This window comes from Brachypodium distachyon, chromosome 3 (genome assembly GCF_000005505.3).
Source record: "Brachypodium distachyon strain Bd21 chromosome 3, Brachypodium_distachyon_v3.0, whole genome shotgun sequence".
NCBI lineage: Eukaryota > Viridiplantae > Streptophyta > Magnoliopsida > Poales > Poaceae > Brachypodium > Brachypodium distachyon.
Window position 1 is genome coordinate 44,501,574 of NC_016133.3, and position 17,094 is coordinate 44,518,667.

At 43.9% G+C, this 17,094-nt stretch overlaps 2 protein-coding genes across 3 annotated transcripts; one reads left to right on the forward strand and one right to left on the reverse strand.

Moving 5' to 3' along the window:
• Positions 1-419: 419 nt before the first annotated feature.
• On the forward strand, positions 420-3,113 carry LOC100837194 (50S ribosomal protein L19, chloroplastic). 2 transcript variants are annotated; one of them, XM_024460441.1, is made up of 5 exons: positions 420-1,164; positions 1,265-1,441; positions 1,528-1,614; positions 1,699-1,832; positions 2,305-2,605. In XM_024460441.1, exons 1-5 carry the CDS (start codon positions 1,027-1,029, stop codon positions 2,348-2,350), a joined length of 582 nt encoding a protein of 193 aa, XP_024316209.1. In that variant the 5' UTR covers positions 420-1,026; the 3' UTR covers positions 2,351-2,605. The 2 variants fall into 2 exon arrangements, with proteins under 2 accessions (XP_024316209.1, XP_003574965.1); XM_003574917.4 differs by lacking the exon at positions 2,305-2,605 and adding an exon at positions 2,615-3,113 and having other exon boundaries at positions 429-1,164.
• A 2,430-nt stretch (positions 3,114-5,543) lies between these two features.
• Positions 5,544-9,708, reverse strand: LOC100842966 (pentatricopeptide repeat-containing protein At1g09900). Its single transcript, XM_003572474.4, has 2 exons — positions 7,133-9,708; positions 5,544-5,892 (listed from the first exon to the last, which is right to left on the reverse strand). Exon 1 carries the CDS (start codon positions 9,645-9,647, stop codon positions 7,638-7,640), a length of 2,010 nt encoding a protein of 669 aa, XP_003572522.1. The 5' UTR covers positions 9,648-9,708; the 3' UTR covers positions 5,544-5,892; positions 7,133-7,637.
• Between the last annotated feature and the right edge of the window lie 7,386 nt (positions 9,709-17,094).

The following is a 17,094-nucleotide window of genomic DNA, read 5'->3' on the forward strand; positions in this document are numbered from 1 at the left end:
TAACTAGATAAACTTAGTACAACAGAATACTGTAATTATATTCTAACTTAGCTAATCTGATTGACTCTCCGATCGAATTGGTGATTGTGTGAGGCGTGATTACATAAAAGTCGAAACTAAATCCGAAAGAGTCAATCGCTTTGTATCGAGAATGTCTATCTCAAGAAATCAATCATGACCGACCTTGTTGACTGCAACAACATTAGCAGGTGACATGACTTGACGAGATTTGCAGAAAAATAAAGATAGTAAAGATTTGCATCTCGCGTGAATGCAGATTGCAGAGAGCTTTTGGATTGCATCCCGATAAAAATCCAACTTGCTCCTGCTAAATAAACTAAACCTTTCTTGAAATCGACGTTATAAAGGAGTTAGGAAAAAAACAACTAGAGAAGGAGCCCTTGGCTTGGTGGTGGCTGTGGCCACACCACCCACCCGGGTTCGATCCCTGAATCGGCCGGGTGTCTCACCCCGGGTTGCCCCATTCAAATTTGCAGGTGCCTCACACGTCTACGAGCATGCCATTCCCAGAGTCGGAGGCTTCGGAAGTTTTTTCTCAAGATGTGTAGTATATGTAGTGTGCAGATCTTGTTAGACGCATAGGTGTGTTGTGGTATGTGTTCCTATACATCTGAGCACATGCTGCAGCTTGTATACTTAGCTGAGGCTAAAAAAACCAACCAAAGACAATATCTTTGGGTCAGATGAATTCTCAGATCACCGCGGCATCCGCGCTATTATTTTTTTCACTCGGAGCTCATCTATTTCTTCCTTTTTTTTCTTGAAATTTCCTTCGTAAGCCGCACCCCTCGTCGCCTTCCTCCTCGCGCCAGCGCCGCCGCCACCGGTTGATCTCCCCTTCGATTCTCTGGCTCCCGATCTTTTCTCCTCCCATCACCCCACGAACGGATTCCGTCCTTTAGCTCCCCGTTCATCTCCTGAATCTTCCCCAATTCGTAACTGAGGCAAAAATCAGGCTGCCCTACCTTGCCCTTCTGAGTCCTCTGCCCGTGCTCTGGTCACAGGATGCAGTCTTTACTGAGGACCGTCTATCGGATCGGAAGCCATGGCACTTGTACAAGGTTCATGGATTTTGCAGCTTCTGGAGTTGCACAGTCATCGATCAAGCAGATGATGCCTCACAGCTGGATACGACCAACTGAGGTGTGTATCTGTATTCTGAGATACAAGTTGCCGATTTGTGATCCTTTATGTTACTAATTGGTCTTGTTCATGTCTATTGGAATGAATTTTGGATGTGTAGAGTCCAATCATTCACCACAATGGTATCTACGTGAAGGCTTTGGCGATGAGGGGTTTCTCAACAGTGGGGAATACCGAGGTTTCTCTTGAGGACGAAATTTCCAGCTCTACCGCCGTTGAGCACCCCCCACGCATTAAGTTCAAGAGGCCTGACAAGACAGCCAGGCACATTATGAATGTAAGCCTAGCGTTCTTCGCAGAAATCATACAACATTATGGTAACCACTTAAACTGCTTAACATATTCATTACTTGGGCTCACTAGATCTTAAACAAAGAAGCAGTCGATAAAGTCCGTGTAGAAAGAGCAATTCCTGATGTACAGCCTGGATGTATTCTTCAAATGAGGGTGGTACGTGCTAAGTCATTTGCATTCTCGCTTTAATGGTATTCATTCATATTTGTTGCGCTGATACAGTGATCTGTAGATAAATAGCAAGTTCCGGAGAACAAGCGGCGTGAGTCTACATTGAAAGGCATTGTCATAGCTAGGCGCAATGCTGGGATCAATACGACATTCAGATTACGTAGATTAGTAGCTGGTGTGGGAGTTGAGTCTGTCTTTCCACTGTAAGTGACACCAAAATGTGCTTCCCTCTTCCCATGAATTTACTTCTTTGTTTTCCTGCAAAAAAAAAGAATTTACTTCTTTGTTTTGGAACTCTAGACATACCGATCAGTATTACTTCTTGGTCGTGCGCTGTCCTATTTTTGTTGGATGGCTACTTGTGCATTCGAACCTGGCAGTCATTCTAAGTGTTTAGGTTTGTTATCTTTGATCCTCAGCAATCCGCTGCCTCCTTGACATGTCTAACAGTATCTCATTCGAACCTGGCAGTCATTCTGGTCCTTCTATTGGTTGTAAATCCCTGACCATGAGTACCATTTTCTAAACCATGGAATGATTTGTGTGTGGTTAATGAACTCTTAAGTAAACCATGACAGACCCTGTTAATTATTCAATACAAAGCACATATGTTTCCGTGAACCATTTTTACAGAATGGTTGCTTATGTCTAACTGTCATGTTATCAATTTTTTAGAAATGGAGTTTGCAGTGTGACAAATGTGTACTTCCAGCTATGGTGAAAGTTCAACTTTCATGACTTCATAGAATGTTTCTTCTTGTCCATCCTGGCATGATACAGCGCCTGTTGAATTGAAAAATTGGAAGGATGTCATAATTAGGATATTCTTATATGGATTCTCATGTTTTGAGGACTGTGTACTTCTGTTCTGCAGTTCACTTTTTAGTCTTTTGTAATAAAATGTTGGCTAAGTTGTTGAAGCCAGATTCGAAAGACACCAATGGATATTATTATTATTTTGATGCAACTTCACTTTTGAATCCAGTTACTCGCCGAACATCAAAGAAATCAAGATCTTAGACAGGAAGAAAGTCAGGAGAGCAAAGCTGTACTACCTGAGGGACAGGATGAACGCACTGAAGAAATGAGATAGCTCTAGCTGTGGTTTTACGGGGGGTTTTCTGACATGGAGCTGCATTGTTTCGGATGAGATGGTGCTTGCAGTTGGAGAAGCACATTGTTTAGTTCTCATACTTGCCCCAGGACCAAGTGCTAGCACATGCTTGCTTCTGTTGTCCAAACTTAACAGAGTGGATCTTCCCCCCTTTTATGGTTTGCAGCCTAGTGGACTAAAATAAAATGCTCAGATCGCTAGCTTTTCACTTCATTTCCTTTTTTTCTTGAGATCACATCATATGTGCCTGTTTTATGCTTTTGACTATAGAATGTGAGCATGGCTATCAAGAATAGATTTCTTATATTACTTATGTTGATCAGACTTGGAACATATTATACTATTAATCAGAATTTCCAAATGTATGCAATATCCTCTGTTTACGTATATTGCATTAAAAACCCTGTGGTCATTGTCTAGGGCCAATTCCTTGTATGCCACTGAGCAACTAGTTCCGCATGCCATTATGTCGTGATTTTCTCATGTTGTTGACGTTCAAGGCTGCGGGTTATTTATCAGAAAGGTGCCTAGTTGCATTTAGTTTAATCTCAATATCTCCACAAAGTTCACAAACAAATTGTTTTCCCATATCTAAAACAACAGTTTTTACATAGATCAATTACTTTTATTTTTGACAGCAAAGTGCCTCTTTATTGATTCGAAATAAGGTTTACATTCTCAGTGAGGAGAGGTACTATGCAAGCAGGGGGAATCAAACTAAGAATTAGCTAAGAGCTCAAGCTCATGAGCAACTTTGTTGCAGTCCCTTAAGCAGTGGCCAGTATCGAATTGCACCAGGTCGTCGAGGAGGCTGAAGCAATCCTCGTAGATGGCTGCGGCAGCACCAAACGGCTGATGGCCTGCCGAGAGAGCTTTGACCACGGTGGAGGAGTCAGAATTGATAACAATCCTCGAGCAGCAGGTTAGAGCAGCGAACTCCAGCCCGACACGCACAGCATGGGCTTCTGCCGCTTCAACGTCAGCGACAAACTCCAGCTTCAAGTTGATAGCAGCCACAAAGTTTGTGCGGTGATCACGGATAACCGCTGTCTACCGTCCAACACAAAGCATCGGCATCAAACGAGGCATCCACATTGAGTTTCACCCAATCTTGCGGTCCAGCCCTGGGACTTAATCTTTGCTTTGGCAGGCGAAGCAGCAATGACGTTTGAAGACAGAGCTCGTACAGCAAGCGCAGCGCGGATTGGCGACTGGACAGGCTCACCATGCACAATTCTCCTTCGTTCCCACCACAGGTACCAGCATGCAGTAGCTGCAAGTTCTTTGAAACCATTCGGAGGGGATCCCGATATGAAGGATCCTCCAAGGAGGAAGTCCACGGCCGCCGGACCAGCGCGGTCAGACGCCCACGCTTCAAGCACAAAACTCTCACAGTCGAGCGCCTTCCAAACTTGAGTTAGTTTGACAATGGAATTGAACTATTGAAGCAAGCATCTTTTACAAACAGAATACGAGAGGAACATGTTGAGTAATTAGATAATTTCGATGAATATTTAATCCAGAAAAATAATGTATAAAACATGTAGCATATTATATCACTCAAACTAGACAAATTAAATAGCAACGCACAGCAATAAAACTCATCTAATTTCACGGCATGAATAATAGAACTACTAATCAAAATCAATAAGAAAGAGCAGATTACGTACGGTGCTGTACTCTTTTCTTGTGTTTGTTTGTTGAGGTCGGTGACAAGTCCGGCGACGTCGATGTTCACGCCGGTAGCAGCAGCCGCCTTGACTACCTCCTGGGCAGCGGCTAGCGCCTGTGCAGTAGCAGTTGCCTGGGCTTGGAGTTGAGCAGCCTGCTGCTGTGCTTGGAGTTGGGCATCCTGCTGCTGCTGAGCTAGAGCGGTAGCCTGAGCCGCGGGATCTCCGAGGTCGTCGGCCATTAGTGATGAAGATGCCGACGAAACAGGGACGTGAAGAAGCGAGCAGTCGCGCGAGAGCGCTCCCCAAAAACCTTATCGAGCGTCTCCCGGGCAGGATCTCGGAGGTCGGGGTTCCGGAAGCCTGCTCTCCCGACGATCTTTGCACGCAGTCGACGGGATGGAGCAGCAGTTGGCGCGAAGAGCGAGATTGGATCGTCGGCGTGACGGCTAGAGTTGTGGCGTGGTACGTCCGGAGGCCTCGGTCGTCTTATTATATAGGCACGCAGGCGGACTTCGGTTCGGTTTAGAAAACCAAAACCGACTCCGCAATTATCGGGATTTGTTACGCGTCCGCAATAGATTCCTACTGCCAAAAAGATAAGCACGACCCCGTCCCGCACCGCACCGACCCGGCACGGCTCGAACTCGAACTCGAAATCAATCCACGAAACACGGTGCACGCGCGTCGGGACGAGTCAAGGCGAGCGGAGGAGGAGCAGCGCGCCTGGGGATTTTCCTTGCTCACTTGCTCAAGAGGTGAGAACGAACATAACTTATATATTGGTCCAACTCTCTCTAAACTAGTAAGGTGGGACTATTCCCACTTCCTCATCCCACTACATGAATGGGCTTTTGTGATTTTCCAGAAATTAATTTCAGATTGGACCTTGGGCATAACTCAAAATTCCAACAGAACACTGCTAGATACAAGTGACCATAGGGATTGGCAATTCCCACTTGACCTCTCCTCCCACCACATCACCTCCATTTACTATCATGGGATTTTATAATCCCCTTGTTTATTTGGATCCTATTTGATTTTGATGGACTGGTAGGGCAATTTCATACAAAAATCAACACTAGAGGAAGTCAGAAAATTCTAAAAAGAAAAATGCATACAGAATAGTGTGAAAAAAGAAAAATTCTGAACATAGTCCATCTTCCACTAAGTAACTCATGAAGAAACACAACCCGTTAAAGGGCATAATTCTGAAAAACAAGGAAAGTGTCAAGATCCTCTGGAAATGAAAACCGAGTACAATCAGGCAAGGTGATATGTTCCAGGAAGCAACAATATATAAACTGTCAGTCCCACATTATCACTTCACTATATGAAGTTAGCGTGGGCTGCTACACTAGTATGAGGAAGAGAGAAAGGTCGTAGTTTTGGTGGCGATACATCTTTTCCGAAAAGAAAAATACCAACTGACAGATCTTGTCTCGTCACCACAAAGATACTTGTCACCGCAGGCTTGTGCTGACAAAAGGTGAAAAAACCATCAATGTTCAATATCACTATCAACACAGCAAGAACATAACATGGGATTGACTAGATAGATAATCTCATGAACTGGCTAAAAGATGAAACTATTTGTGAGTCTCTTCACGTTAGATTCTGCACAACTCTTCCTCTAGTTACTTATGAACTGCTAGCACTTCGCAATTCTGCTGGCTGTTATTTCAGGAAAATTCAGTTATTCTCCATAGGACATATCAAATCAAAGGCATATGCAGTCTAAGATCCTTGAGCAAGACAAAAGATAATCTATGTTCCTAATCATTCTATTAATTTCTCAGTAGTTATATTCAGTACTCATCATGCATCGGACTTGTTACATCCAATTGTCATGCAAAACAAAAGAATATGCCATTTACTCATCATGCATCGGACTTGTTACGGCAGCATGGTAATAAGGATGGGAAAAGTCCACGATCAGAACTTTGTAGGATTGAAAGTGCATCTTGGCCCCCCTAAGTGGATTTTGGTGACTAGTGGGAAAACGATTAAGGGTGCACCTAGTGTGATCAGGAGTGTAGTCCCAAAAGCTATGTGTAAGCTCTCCATCACTCAACAACATTGCTACTGTTAAGTGGCCATGTAAATCCTCTGTGAGAGTAAACATAAGTTCTTTTTCTAGCTTCTCCAAGTTGTTGGCAGTTCCTTAGTGTCAATTTGAACCTATCCTTGGCAATCACCAGATGATTTAAGAGGGGAGAGAAAGATTACAACATAAAGAGGGGTTCTAGCTAGGTCAGTAAGCACTCCCTCAAAGATCTGGCTGTTGCGCTCTCACCACAGTCCAAACACTGGAATGAAAATGGCATCGAAGTCCTTCCTCAGTTCCTTGTGCACATGCCACCAATTTGAGGTTACCGTGGTAAATCATCTTTGACAATAGCATGCTTTATGCCTTGGAGGAGGGAGTTCAAGAGGGTTTTCCCCTGGTTATCCATGGAGCTAAACCTTCATTTAAAATTAGTTTCTGAACTGGCTCCCTATAGTCTTCTGGTTTGTGCTTCTACATTGATCTTTTCATTTGGCTTGTACGAAACCATATTATTATATTTAAAACACACACAAACAATAGAGGCCTTCATCTTATTTTGCTCTAAAAGAACATTGCTAGTGGTAATCAACAATATAGTCAGTATATCATCCAAAATGCTTGTGGAGTGCTCGTTTGTAGTTTGACATTTGCTAAAAAAAGTAGTTGTACCTTTACGATCCTTTCAAGCTATCTCTGGCATGATTATCCATATCCTCGCATAACCACTCAGTGTTATACAAGCCCTTGAATTTAGCAGTCCATCTTGTGGGCACTTGCACGCATTTGCTAAATAATTTTGTTTGCAAACTCAACCAGCCCCTATTGGCATACTGGATGTCGCTTCAGTTTGGTCACCCTCTCATGTCTGATCTCAAACAGGAACTCTGGCATTCTCTTGTCGGTCACTTGTACACATATCTTTCAATGAAGCAAGAAGCACAATAGTTGACTGTGTCAGACATACATAACAGGACTGGTTCATAACTCAGGGTAACCGTTCACAGACTGCTGCTTAGAAAAGCCAGTTCACAGACTGCTGCTTAGAAAAGCCGTGTTCACAGACTGCTGCTTAGAAAAGCCATGTTCACAGACTGTTGCTTAGAAAAGCCATTGACTGTACATGACGAAGTAAAAAGTCATATTTAACATTGGCCAAAGGAATTAAACATTGCACTCATGTTATCCTGTTTGGTATAAATAATTGATTAGCATACTTGAATGTTACTTCATTTGGAGGGCACTTCTTTCTAAGCATCTCAGCTACAATCTCCTCTGCTTCTTTCCATCGTTCAGCTCTACACAAACCCTTCAACGTAGAATTATAGGAAATGGCATCAGGCTTGCATGACATGGTGCTTAGCAAGTTAAGAGCATCATCAAGACGGCCTTGTTCAGAAAAGCCATTGATTAGGGCATTGTATGTGAAAATATCAGGTGTGCTTCCGTACTCTGGCATTTGCTTGAAAACCTCAATTGCACGATCAGCAAACCCTTTTTGGCATAAGGAATTGATTAGTATATTGAATGTTATTTCGTTTGGGGGACAATCCTTTCTAGCCATATTAGCTATAAGCTCCCCAGCATCCTCCCATCGTGCAGCTCTACACAAACCCTTCAGCACAGCGTTGTAGCTAAAGATATCTGGTTTACATGGCATACTTTGAAATAACTCAATGGCCGATTCCACAAGCCCTTGTTCAGAAAAGCCATTAATAAGGCTACTGTATGTGACAATATCTGGTGTACATCTGTACTTTGGCATTTGCTCAAACACTTCTATTGCGTGGTTTACCAGGCCATGTTGGCACAACGAATCAATGAGTATATTAAAAGTCATTTCAATCAAAGGACAGTCTTCCCTAAGCATCTGAGCTATAAGTTCCTCGACATCATACCATCGCTCAGTTCTACATAAAGCCTTCAACGCAGCATTAAAGCTAATGGTATCAGGATTGCACAGCATGCTGTCTAGTAACATGAGTGCATCATCCACACGCCCTTGTTCTGAAAAATAATTGATGAGTGTATTGTAAATGACGACATCAGGTCTGCATCCATACTTCTGCATTTGCTCAACAACTTCCATTGCACAGTCAACCAACCCATGTTGGCACAAGCAGCTTGTTAGCATACTGAATGTCGCTTCATTTGGTGGGCAATCTTTCCTAACCATCTCAGCAATCAGCTCCCCAACATCCTTCCACCGTTCAGCCATACATAAACCCTTCAATGCAGCATTGTAACAAACAGTGTTGGGCTTGCATAACATTGTGTTTAAAAGCACAAGGGCATCGTCCACACGTCCTTGCTCCGAAAATCCATTCACCAGGGTACTGTAAATGACAACATCAGGTGTGCATCCATACCTAGGCATTCGCTCAAGAAGTTGAACAGCGTGGTCAAGCAGCCCATTTTGGCAGAAAGAACGGATCTGCGTAGCGAATGTCACTTCATTAGGATGGCAATTGTTCCTGATCATCTCCTCCATGAGCTCCTCGGCCTTCTCCCATTGCTTAGCACCACACAAGCCCTTCAGCACGGTGTTGTAGGTGTAGGTATCGGGCGCCACGGGCATCGATGCGATGAGGTTAAGGGCGTCAGCGAGCCTGCCGGAGCGACAGTACCCGTTGATCAGCGCGGTGTAGGTGACGACGTTAGCGGCGCCAGAGACCTTGGCCGCCTCGAGCACGCGCTCCGCGTCTGCCAGACGGCCATCGCGGCAGTACCCAGCGACGAGGGTGTTGTGGGAGACGGCGTCCGCGGAGCCAGACTCCTTGAGCGCGTCGAGCACGCGCTCCGCGTCGGCGAGGCGTCGGTGGGCGCAGAGCTTTTTGATGAGTATGTTGCAGGCGATGACGGCCGGAGGCTCCGAGGAGGGCATGGAGCCGACGAGGCGGAGCGCCGCGTCGAGGTCCTCGAGCTGGACGAGGCGGCGGAGCGTTTGGCCAGCCCCGCCTGGGCGAGCTGGGGCGGTTGGGTTGACCCATATGGAGTTGGCCCGGCCACGCTCCGGCGGGGCCCTGCCGCGGTTTACCCACCTGGAGGCGGCCGCCGCGGCGAGGCGGAGGCGCAGCCGGTGGGTTCTGGGTGGATTCGGAGGCGCCGGGAAAGGGAAGGATTTGATGGTGCAGGCCCCTGCGTATAGAGGGGAGGAAGAGGACGACGCGAAGGAGGCGGTGGCCATTGCCGTGGTGGACGGATGCTTACGGAACAGCGATAGTGTTTTTGGGTGGTGGGACCCAGACGCCCGGGAGCAAAGAAGGTGGATGAGACGGAAAAAAGAGGCGATTTTTTTGTTCGGTTTTTGCGAATTGGAAAATGTAGATGATTAAGGAAGATTAATCAGAACTTTTTCACATAAAATGTACTCACTCGGTATTTCTTTTTTGCGTAAAACAACCAAAAACGAAGATATAGATTGGATTAGAAACTTTAGAGGTATTCGACAAGGTTGTCTATGTCTCCTTATCTTTTTGTTATGGCTATTAATGGAGTACTACACTTTGCAAGATGCCATGCAGGGAGAAATGTTCCAGGACATACATCTCGGCGAAAATTGTCATGCCATATATTCAATAATGTTTGCTGATGACCTCATTATATGTGGTGACGCTGCAAATGATGATTGCCTCACAATCAAACAAATTCTTCAAAGATTTTGTCAAGACTCAGGCAAATCCCTAACAGGAATAAATCATCTATCCTTTTCAGCAAGCATGTCACTGATCAGCAAAAAACTAGAAATAGAAAACTATTTCCGGCTAAGGATATGGATAGAACTGAAAAACATCTGGAACACCCTTTGATAATGCCTGCCAAAAATAGATCTTCTGCTTACTCTTTTGACTAGTTTATAAGTAAGGTGAGTTCTTATAAAGCCAATAAACTGCCGGAAGACTCACTCTCATAAAGTATGTTTTCACTTCCCTTCATGTCTTACATGGCAAACATCCTTTTATCTCAAAGAACAAATTAGAAGGTCAAACTTCTATCATTAGAGATTTTTGGTGGACAGGTGTCCAAGAAGGAAATCAAAACCCCTTTACCTCAAAGCTTGGACTGAGATTTGCAAGCCATGAGAGAAGGAGGATTAGGTCAGACCTCCAAGTAGTCAACGAAGGACTCCTAACTTGAACGGCCTGGAGAATAGCGACAGATGAAACAACCTTTGTTTCAAAAATTCTAAAAGCTAAATACTATCACAACAACTCCTTCTGGAAGGGTATAGGTAATACTCCTAAATCTTCCTTTTGGACTTCTATCCTCAAAGTTAAATCTTCTGAACGTTGGCGATGAAGAGCTCTTGGAGGCGTTCCCACTAGTGCACGGAGTTTTTCCGCGGGTTAAAAAACCAAGTTTGCAACATCCCGGTGAGCGCGAGCGGGAAGAGGTTGCATATCTCTACGGGGCCTCCCCCGGCCGCTCGTATGTCCGTGGAGTAAACATCCAGGAACTGAAGAGGATTCGACTCTCCGTCGTACGACCGTATCTTAGGCGGCTTGAACCTAAGCGGGAAGGCCGCGCCTTGGATTTCTCGCGTGAGCGGGTTACAAGTTGTTCGACCCTTCTGGTTCATTCAGCGACGAGATCCTCCTTCGTCAGAGTAGCTTTCGTCGCTAGAAGGGTTGCTTGGAGAATGATCTCGCCGTTTTTTTGGAGGGTCGGAGCATCGGCGAGGGTCTCTTTCACCACCGGCGGGGGCTCCAGACTCTGCCATTTGCTCGTTTCCGTGCACGCTGGGATCTCGCTCCCCACGGGGCGCAGCTTGAGGCGGTGCTTGGTTGCCACCTTGTCCGGCCCCGGCGGGGAGAGCAAGGGGTGCTTGCTGGGTGTTCGCAAAGCGAGGTTGGTTTGGAGCGTGTGCGACTTGGAGAGTGCCATGCGGCGGAATTCCCCAATAAGGATGAAACCAAGGAGCTCCATGTGCGATCGCGGCGAGCGCCAATGGAGGTATTCCCGGGTTGGAGGGGTCATACGCCTGGGACTCCATGGTTTTCCGACGCGGATCCTCCTGACGCCACATTGTTTCCTCTCGTAGGCTCCGAGGGTAGGTCAGAAAAGACCTCGATGTCACCTAGAGGGGGGGGGGTGAATAGGCGTTTGAAAACTTTTACGGATTTGGCTCTATATATCCTAAATGCGGAATTAAACTAGTCGGATATTTTCAAGCACAAATCCTAAATATGATAGGCTCGACTATAGTGCACCAACATCTTAAGCTATAATAAGATGAGCACTTAATAAGCAACAAGTTATCACAAGATATATAAACATAGCACAAAGCACATATAAGATAATATTTGACTTCAAGGACGATGGCTATCACAAATTAAAGCACAAGTGAATGAACTCGGTTTAGGAATATCCGAGGCACACGGAGACGATGATTTATCCCGACGTTCACTTCCTAGGAAGCTAATCACCGTTGGATAGGTGCGGGCACCACAAGAGGTAACCCGAATAGCCGTGAAAGGGCACACCCAACTCCTTAAGTCTCCCACACCAAAGTAGGAGCTCAATCACTAAGATGGCTAGCTTCTTCCTCCACTCCGGAGATGGCAAGCTCCACAGCCACTTCACAAAGCATCACAAAGAAGAACCTCGGGCCTCTTCACAATCTCCACGGAGAGGTCACCAGGGTAACAACCACCAAGCCATCTAGGAGGAGAACCTCCAAGAGTAACAAGCTCACGGGCTCTCACTCGAACTAATCAAGGTGGAGAGCTCAAACCAATGCACCAAATGCAAAGCAAGAACACAAGAATGCTCAAATCCCTCTCTCTCAAATCAAAAAATGTCTTGGAGAAATTAGAGAGGAGGAACAAAGGAGGACCTCAACAAATGAATCCTCCAACTAGATCCACGAAATCCCTTCAATTAGATGGAAGATTTGGGGCTTGGGGGAGGTGGAGAAAGCTCAAGAGAATGGAGGAAAAACGAATCTAGGAGCTTTTCTTCCCGTTGGGGAAGAAGCCCCTTATAAAGGAGTTCCCCCGAATCTGCCCGTTGGGGCCAGATTCCACAGCCCGGAGGGCACCTGGAGGGTCCGGACCAAAAACTCGAACAGGGTAAAACGCTACCGGTTCACCCGGAGTTATCCCGGAATCAGCCCGGAGGGTCCGGCCTACTAAAAACTGCAGAACCACTCACACGAAAACGACAATAACTTTAGCAAACGATTTCTGATTTTGATGAACTTGGACTTGTTTCGAAGAAGACGAGAGCCCTACGATTTAGCATAGAAAACCAACAAATATCAACCAAAAGAGATGATGCAAAATATGCAAAGGTTCGAGCACTCTACGCACGACGAGTTCAAGCTACCGCCCGAAAGCCACTCTTGATAGAATGGCTATCGAACCTATAAACCGATCTCTCACCAAACTCCTTGAGACCGGTAAAATTAGGAAATAGCTAAATATACCTTTGCCTTGAGCAATCCACTTTAGGTTGATGTTGACGTTCATGCTTGGCTCACGTTGGAATCCTCCACTTCATCACGGCACTTTGGTGAAGATTCTCAATTTGCTCCCCCATACTCAAATGTGGGAGACCTTCACTTTGATCACATCTTCACATGTACATTGCAACCAAATTGATGGCAAGCTTCAAGCATTTACTCTCTTTTTATGCTCATCTTGAACTTGCACAATTCAACCTTGATGACCGTCTCCATATGGGCTATACAAGGTTGTTCCTTCAAAGCTCTCCTATATGTATCACCATATGCTTCGTGCATATAATCCTCGAGGTAATTTTCTTGAACTTGCTCTTCTCAACCTTGATGAATCATCACCACTTGATGTCATCTCTCATGGGCTATATGAAATCTTCCTTTTTGATCCAAACCCAGGAGTTGACATAGTTTATGGGTTAGTTCACAAAGTGCAATTGACAAATGCTTACCATACCATTAGATCTCATGTGGTGCATAATTACGCTTGTGAATTGACCAACTTGAATCCAATCTTTGCACTTCTTCTTGATCAGCCTTTATATTTCCTTATCACTATCTTTATGATATCATGAATATCACTTTAGTCCTCTTCATCTTCTAACACAAAATCTTGAGACACCAATGGATTCTTCACTCGATTACTTGCTCCATGACTTGGTTAACCATGACTCAACTATGAGCTCAACATAACATTATCATGAAACCATATGTTGAATCCTTATCTTGTAATCATTCTCTCAAGATATTAATCCTTCATGGGAACTTCACTTTCTTCTTCTTGACAATATTTGATTCACTTATTGAAATCCAATAACTTCATGCCTTCAATTCACTATACTTTGCGTACTAGCATTCCTTCGTATAAAGATCAATGCAAACCCTTATCCATATGGATTGTCATCGGCTACCAAAACCACACATCCACTTGTCAACAACTCAATGTATATCTTTATTTTCATGACATTTATCATTGAATTGACCAAGTTGTTTTCATGCATTGCCTATGGAACATTCCTTCAAATACATCTCAACTAAAACATTACTCCATAGGGATTGTTATTAATTACCAAAACCACACATGGGGCAACATGCACTTTCAATCTCCCCCATTTTGGTAATTGATGACAATCACAACAATAGGGTTTATAATATGAAATTTAAACAAGTAGAACCACAATATAGAGTAAACTCCCCACGATATATGCATGTGTGAATGAACTTGAATTTCATTGCATATGTGGTGAACATAACTTTTTGTGGAGTTTCCTCTATATAGTCATCCATGCAACTAGCATTTCAATATCAAAGATAGATATGCATGAATGACAAAGACTTCTTTCCCAAACCATCTAAACTACTCCATAAATCCTCTAAACTTCCCCCCATTGGCATCAAATGCCAAAATGGAAGAAATCTAGAAAATCGATATGACGAAATCTATTAGGCCAATATAGCATGAGTTCCCCCATAAATTGTGCACTTCTCATAATGTGAGTGAAATCAAATGCACATATCCAATTATGAACAATTGGAGGATCTCACGATATATTGAGGATCAAAGAATGCAACAAGATAATATGATAAGATAAAATGCATCAAACATGTAAAACATGCATTCAAGATCCAAAAGACATATTTTGGACAAGATGTAATAAAGATATTGAATAAGATCATCAAATCAAGCATGGGTCCAAAATAGATCCAAAAACACATGAGTGCATAAAGAGATAAGTAATTCATAATACAAGCACTCATAAATCAAATTCTTATCCGAGCCACCAAACAAAAATAAAATGATAAAAAGAGTGACCGACAAGGAATGAGAATATCAATAAGAGGCATGAACTCTCCCGTGTGTATGAGTTTCTAAGTGGACACAAATCTATATGATATGTATCCTCAAAGAGAGATGTACACACAAAATAGTTACAAAAGAAAGGAATATGATATCCAAGAAAAATGACAAAATTATACAAATTCGATCTTTGCATAAGAGCATAGCCCACGGCTCAATTTGATCTCATTTGCATAAACTGAACTTCAAATAGAGATATGCACTAGTTCACATAAATAAGTTTCCAAGTGGCCAATAGTCATCATGATGTCCATACACAAGGAAACATGTACATATAAAAATCCATTTAAGACAAGATGAAGATGTTCAAAAGAAATGTATTCATAATCATAAATAGTGATCTCATTTGCATAATCATGAATTTAAAGCATGAGAGCATTCTAGTCATCCCAACTAGAAAAATCAATTTGAGCAATAGTTGAGATGCTTAAAATCAAAGAATCAATTAAGATATCAAATGAAAATAAAACCTTTTGCAAACTCAATTGAAGATGCCAATTGAGAATAAATCCTCGTCTCCTTCGAGCCCTTCGGTTATTTCTTTACCCAAGCTTAATTACTTTGTGTTTGTCTTGTTGCTTACTTGTTGTTACTTCAAGGTCACTATCGGTGGTAGGGAAGGTGGCGCGAAGCCCAACGAACGAGGCATGCCGAGTTCCGTATCTCCCACGGGGGCGGCAACCGTAGGTAGCTCGCCGATCCTTGCCACCATGTCGGTGACTGTCGAGGGTCCGCCTACGACGGTTTCGAACACTTCTGTTCCTTCCGCGACGGCCGGTAGTGAAGGTGCGACCACGGCTTCCCTCGTAGCGACCATACTTGCGGCAACGTCCGGATTGGTGAGGATTCCTTCTTCTTTGGGAGCCCTCGAGGTGTTTGCTTTCTTTGTTTGTAACCGTGTAGACTTCGCGGCAAGTTGGGCACCAGATGAATTAGGCTTCGTTGGTGACATTAAATCTTCAATTGCGGCGAGGGTTCCCACTGTTGGCGCCACTATTGTTGTTCTCGACAACAATTCGAGTAAGGGGTGCCAATGCTCGATGGCACAAGCGCGTATATAAAAGTAGGGTGTGTACGCCGGCCTTAAAGCAAAGGTCGCCGACACTTGGACAAGTTGACACGTCGATATTTTTTTAATAGGTCCGGTCGACCCTGCGGGTACGACTTAATCATATGTTACGAAAGGCTTCGAGGGGGTCGTTAGCGAAGTGCTTGGGCCGAGCGGATCTTTCCAAGACACCTTTAGCGAGAGATTCTTCGGGACTGCCTCGTACTTGAACCGAACGCGCCTTTCCAAGTATCCAGTTTAGTATACACTCGGAACTCTAACCCAACCCCTTCTCCTTCGAACACGTGCTAACCAAGGTTAGCACAGAGCCTCGAAACTAGAGTCCCTAAAAGGCTTTCTTGAGGCGGGTCGACTTTTAGTCGAAAGCGGAGCTCGAGAGCGAATCTTAGAGGGAGCACTCTAAGGTTCATGCCCCCATGGGAGGTAATTTATAGCATAGGGATCCATAACAATAGACAATGTTATTACTCTAAGTGGGAAAAGTTGTAAAAGTAACTCCTTAGTTCATAACTATGCACCAAGTGGGAAAAGTAGGGGTTGGTCATACATGTTACTACTCTAAGTTACTCCACACTATGACCAGCCTTTGGCTACTCATATGGGAATAACTTAGGTAGTAACATAACATGCCAATTAGGCATTTTGGTGACATGGCCTTGTATTCAATGAGGAAAGAGACTGAGGTGGTAACTACATATGTTACAGTAACATCACACAAACCAAAATAAGATGAGTTTACAACCTAATAAATGACATAATATATGACACCACATATATATTAATACCCACTATGAAGGTAGTAACTTATGCTAGTAACTTACACATGTTACTCTGCTAAGTTACTCTCCACTATGACCTGAAGCTAATAAATGAAGTTTCTATGGTACCACAAATATGTTACTCCATGGATATATCTATTCATAAAAAAGTGTCCTGTAACATTTCAACGACTTTAGATCGGAGGTAGTACTAGTTTATGTTAGCCCCACTGTGACTACCTAAGAGCACAAAAGCCATCAAGAAGCGCTCTTACGACTGGCCGTGATCGTAACGGCGAATCAGTTCAGGTCTTCAGGGGCACTGATGCCAGTTGGCAGCGTGCATCGTTTCTTTTTTGACTTTACCATCGAGTGATACGCTGAATCTTATTTTCTTTGTTTTCCCTTCTTGGAGTCCACGATGATCTAATGTAAGCCAGGTTATTAGATTAAAAAGGAAAAATGAAACCACGGTACTTTGGTTCGAGCATA

Excerpts from the sequence above, each read along its gene's own strand:
- LOC100837194 (XM_003574917.4), top strand. The coding sequence starts at position 1,027 with ATGCAGTCTTTACTGAGGACCGTCTATCGGATCGGAAGCCATGGCACT. Across the intron at positions 1,165-1,264 it reads GCTGGATACGACCAACTGAG|AGTCCAATCATTCACCACAA; the intron begins GTGTGTATCTGT and ends TTGGATGTGTAG. Across the intron at positions 1,442-1,527 it reads CAGCCAGGCACATTATGAAT|ATCTTAAACAAAGAAGCAGT; the intron begins GTAAGCCTAGCG and ends TGGGCTCACTAG.
- LOC100842966 (XM_003572474.4), bottom strand. The coding sequence starts at position 9,647 with ATGGCCACCGCCTCCTTCGCGTCGTCCTCTTCCTCCCCTCTATACGCA.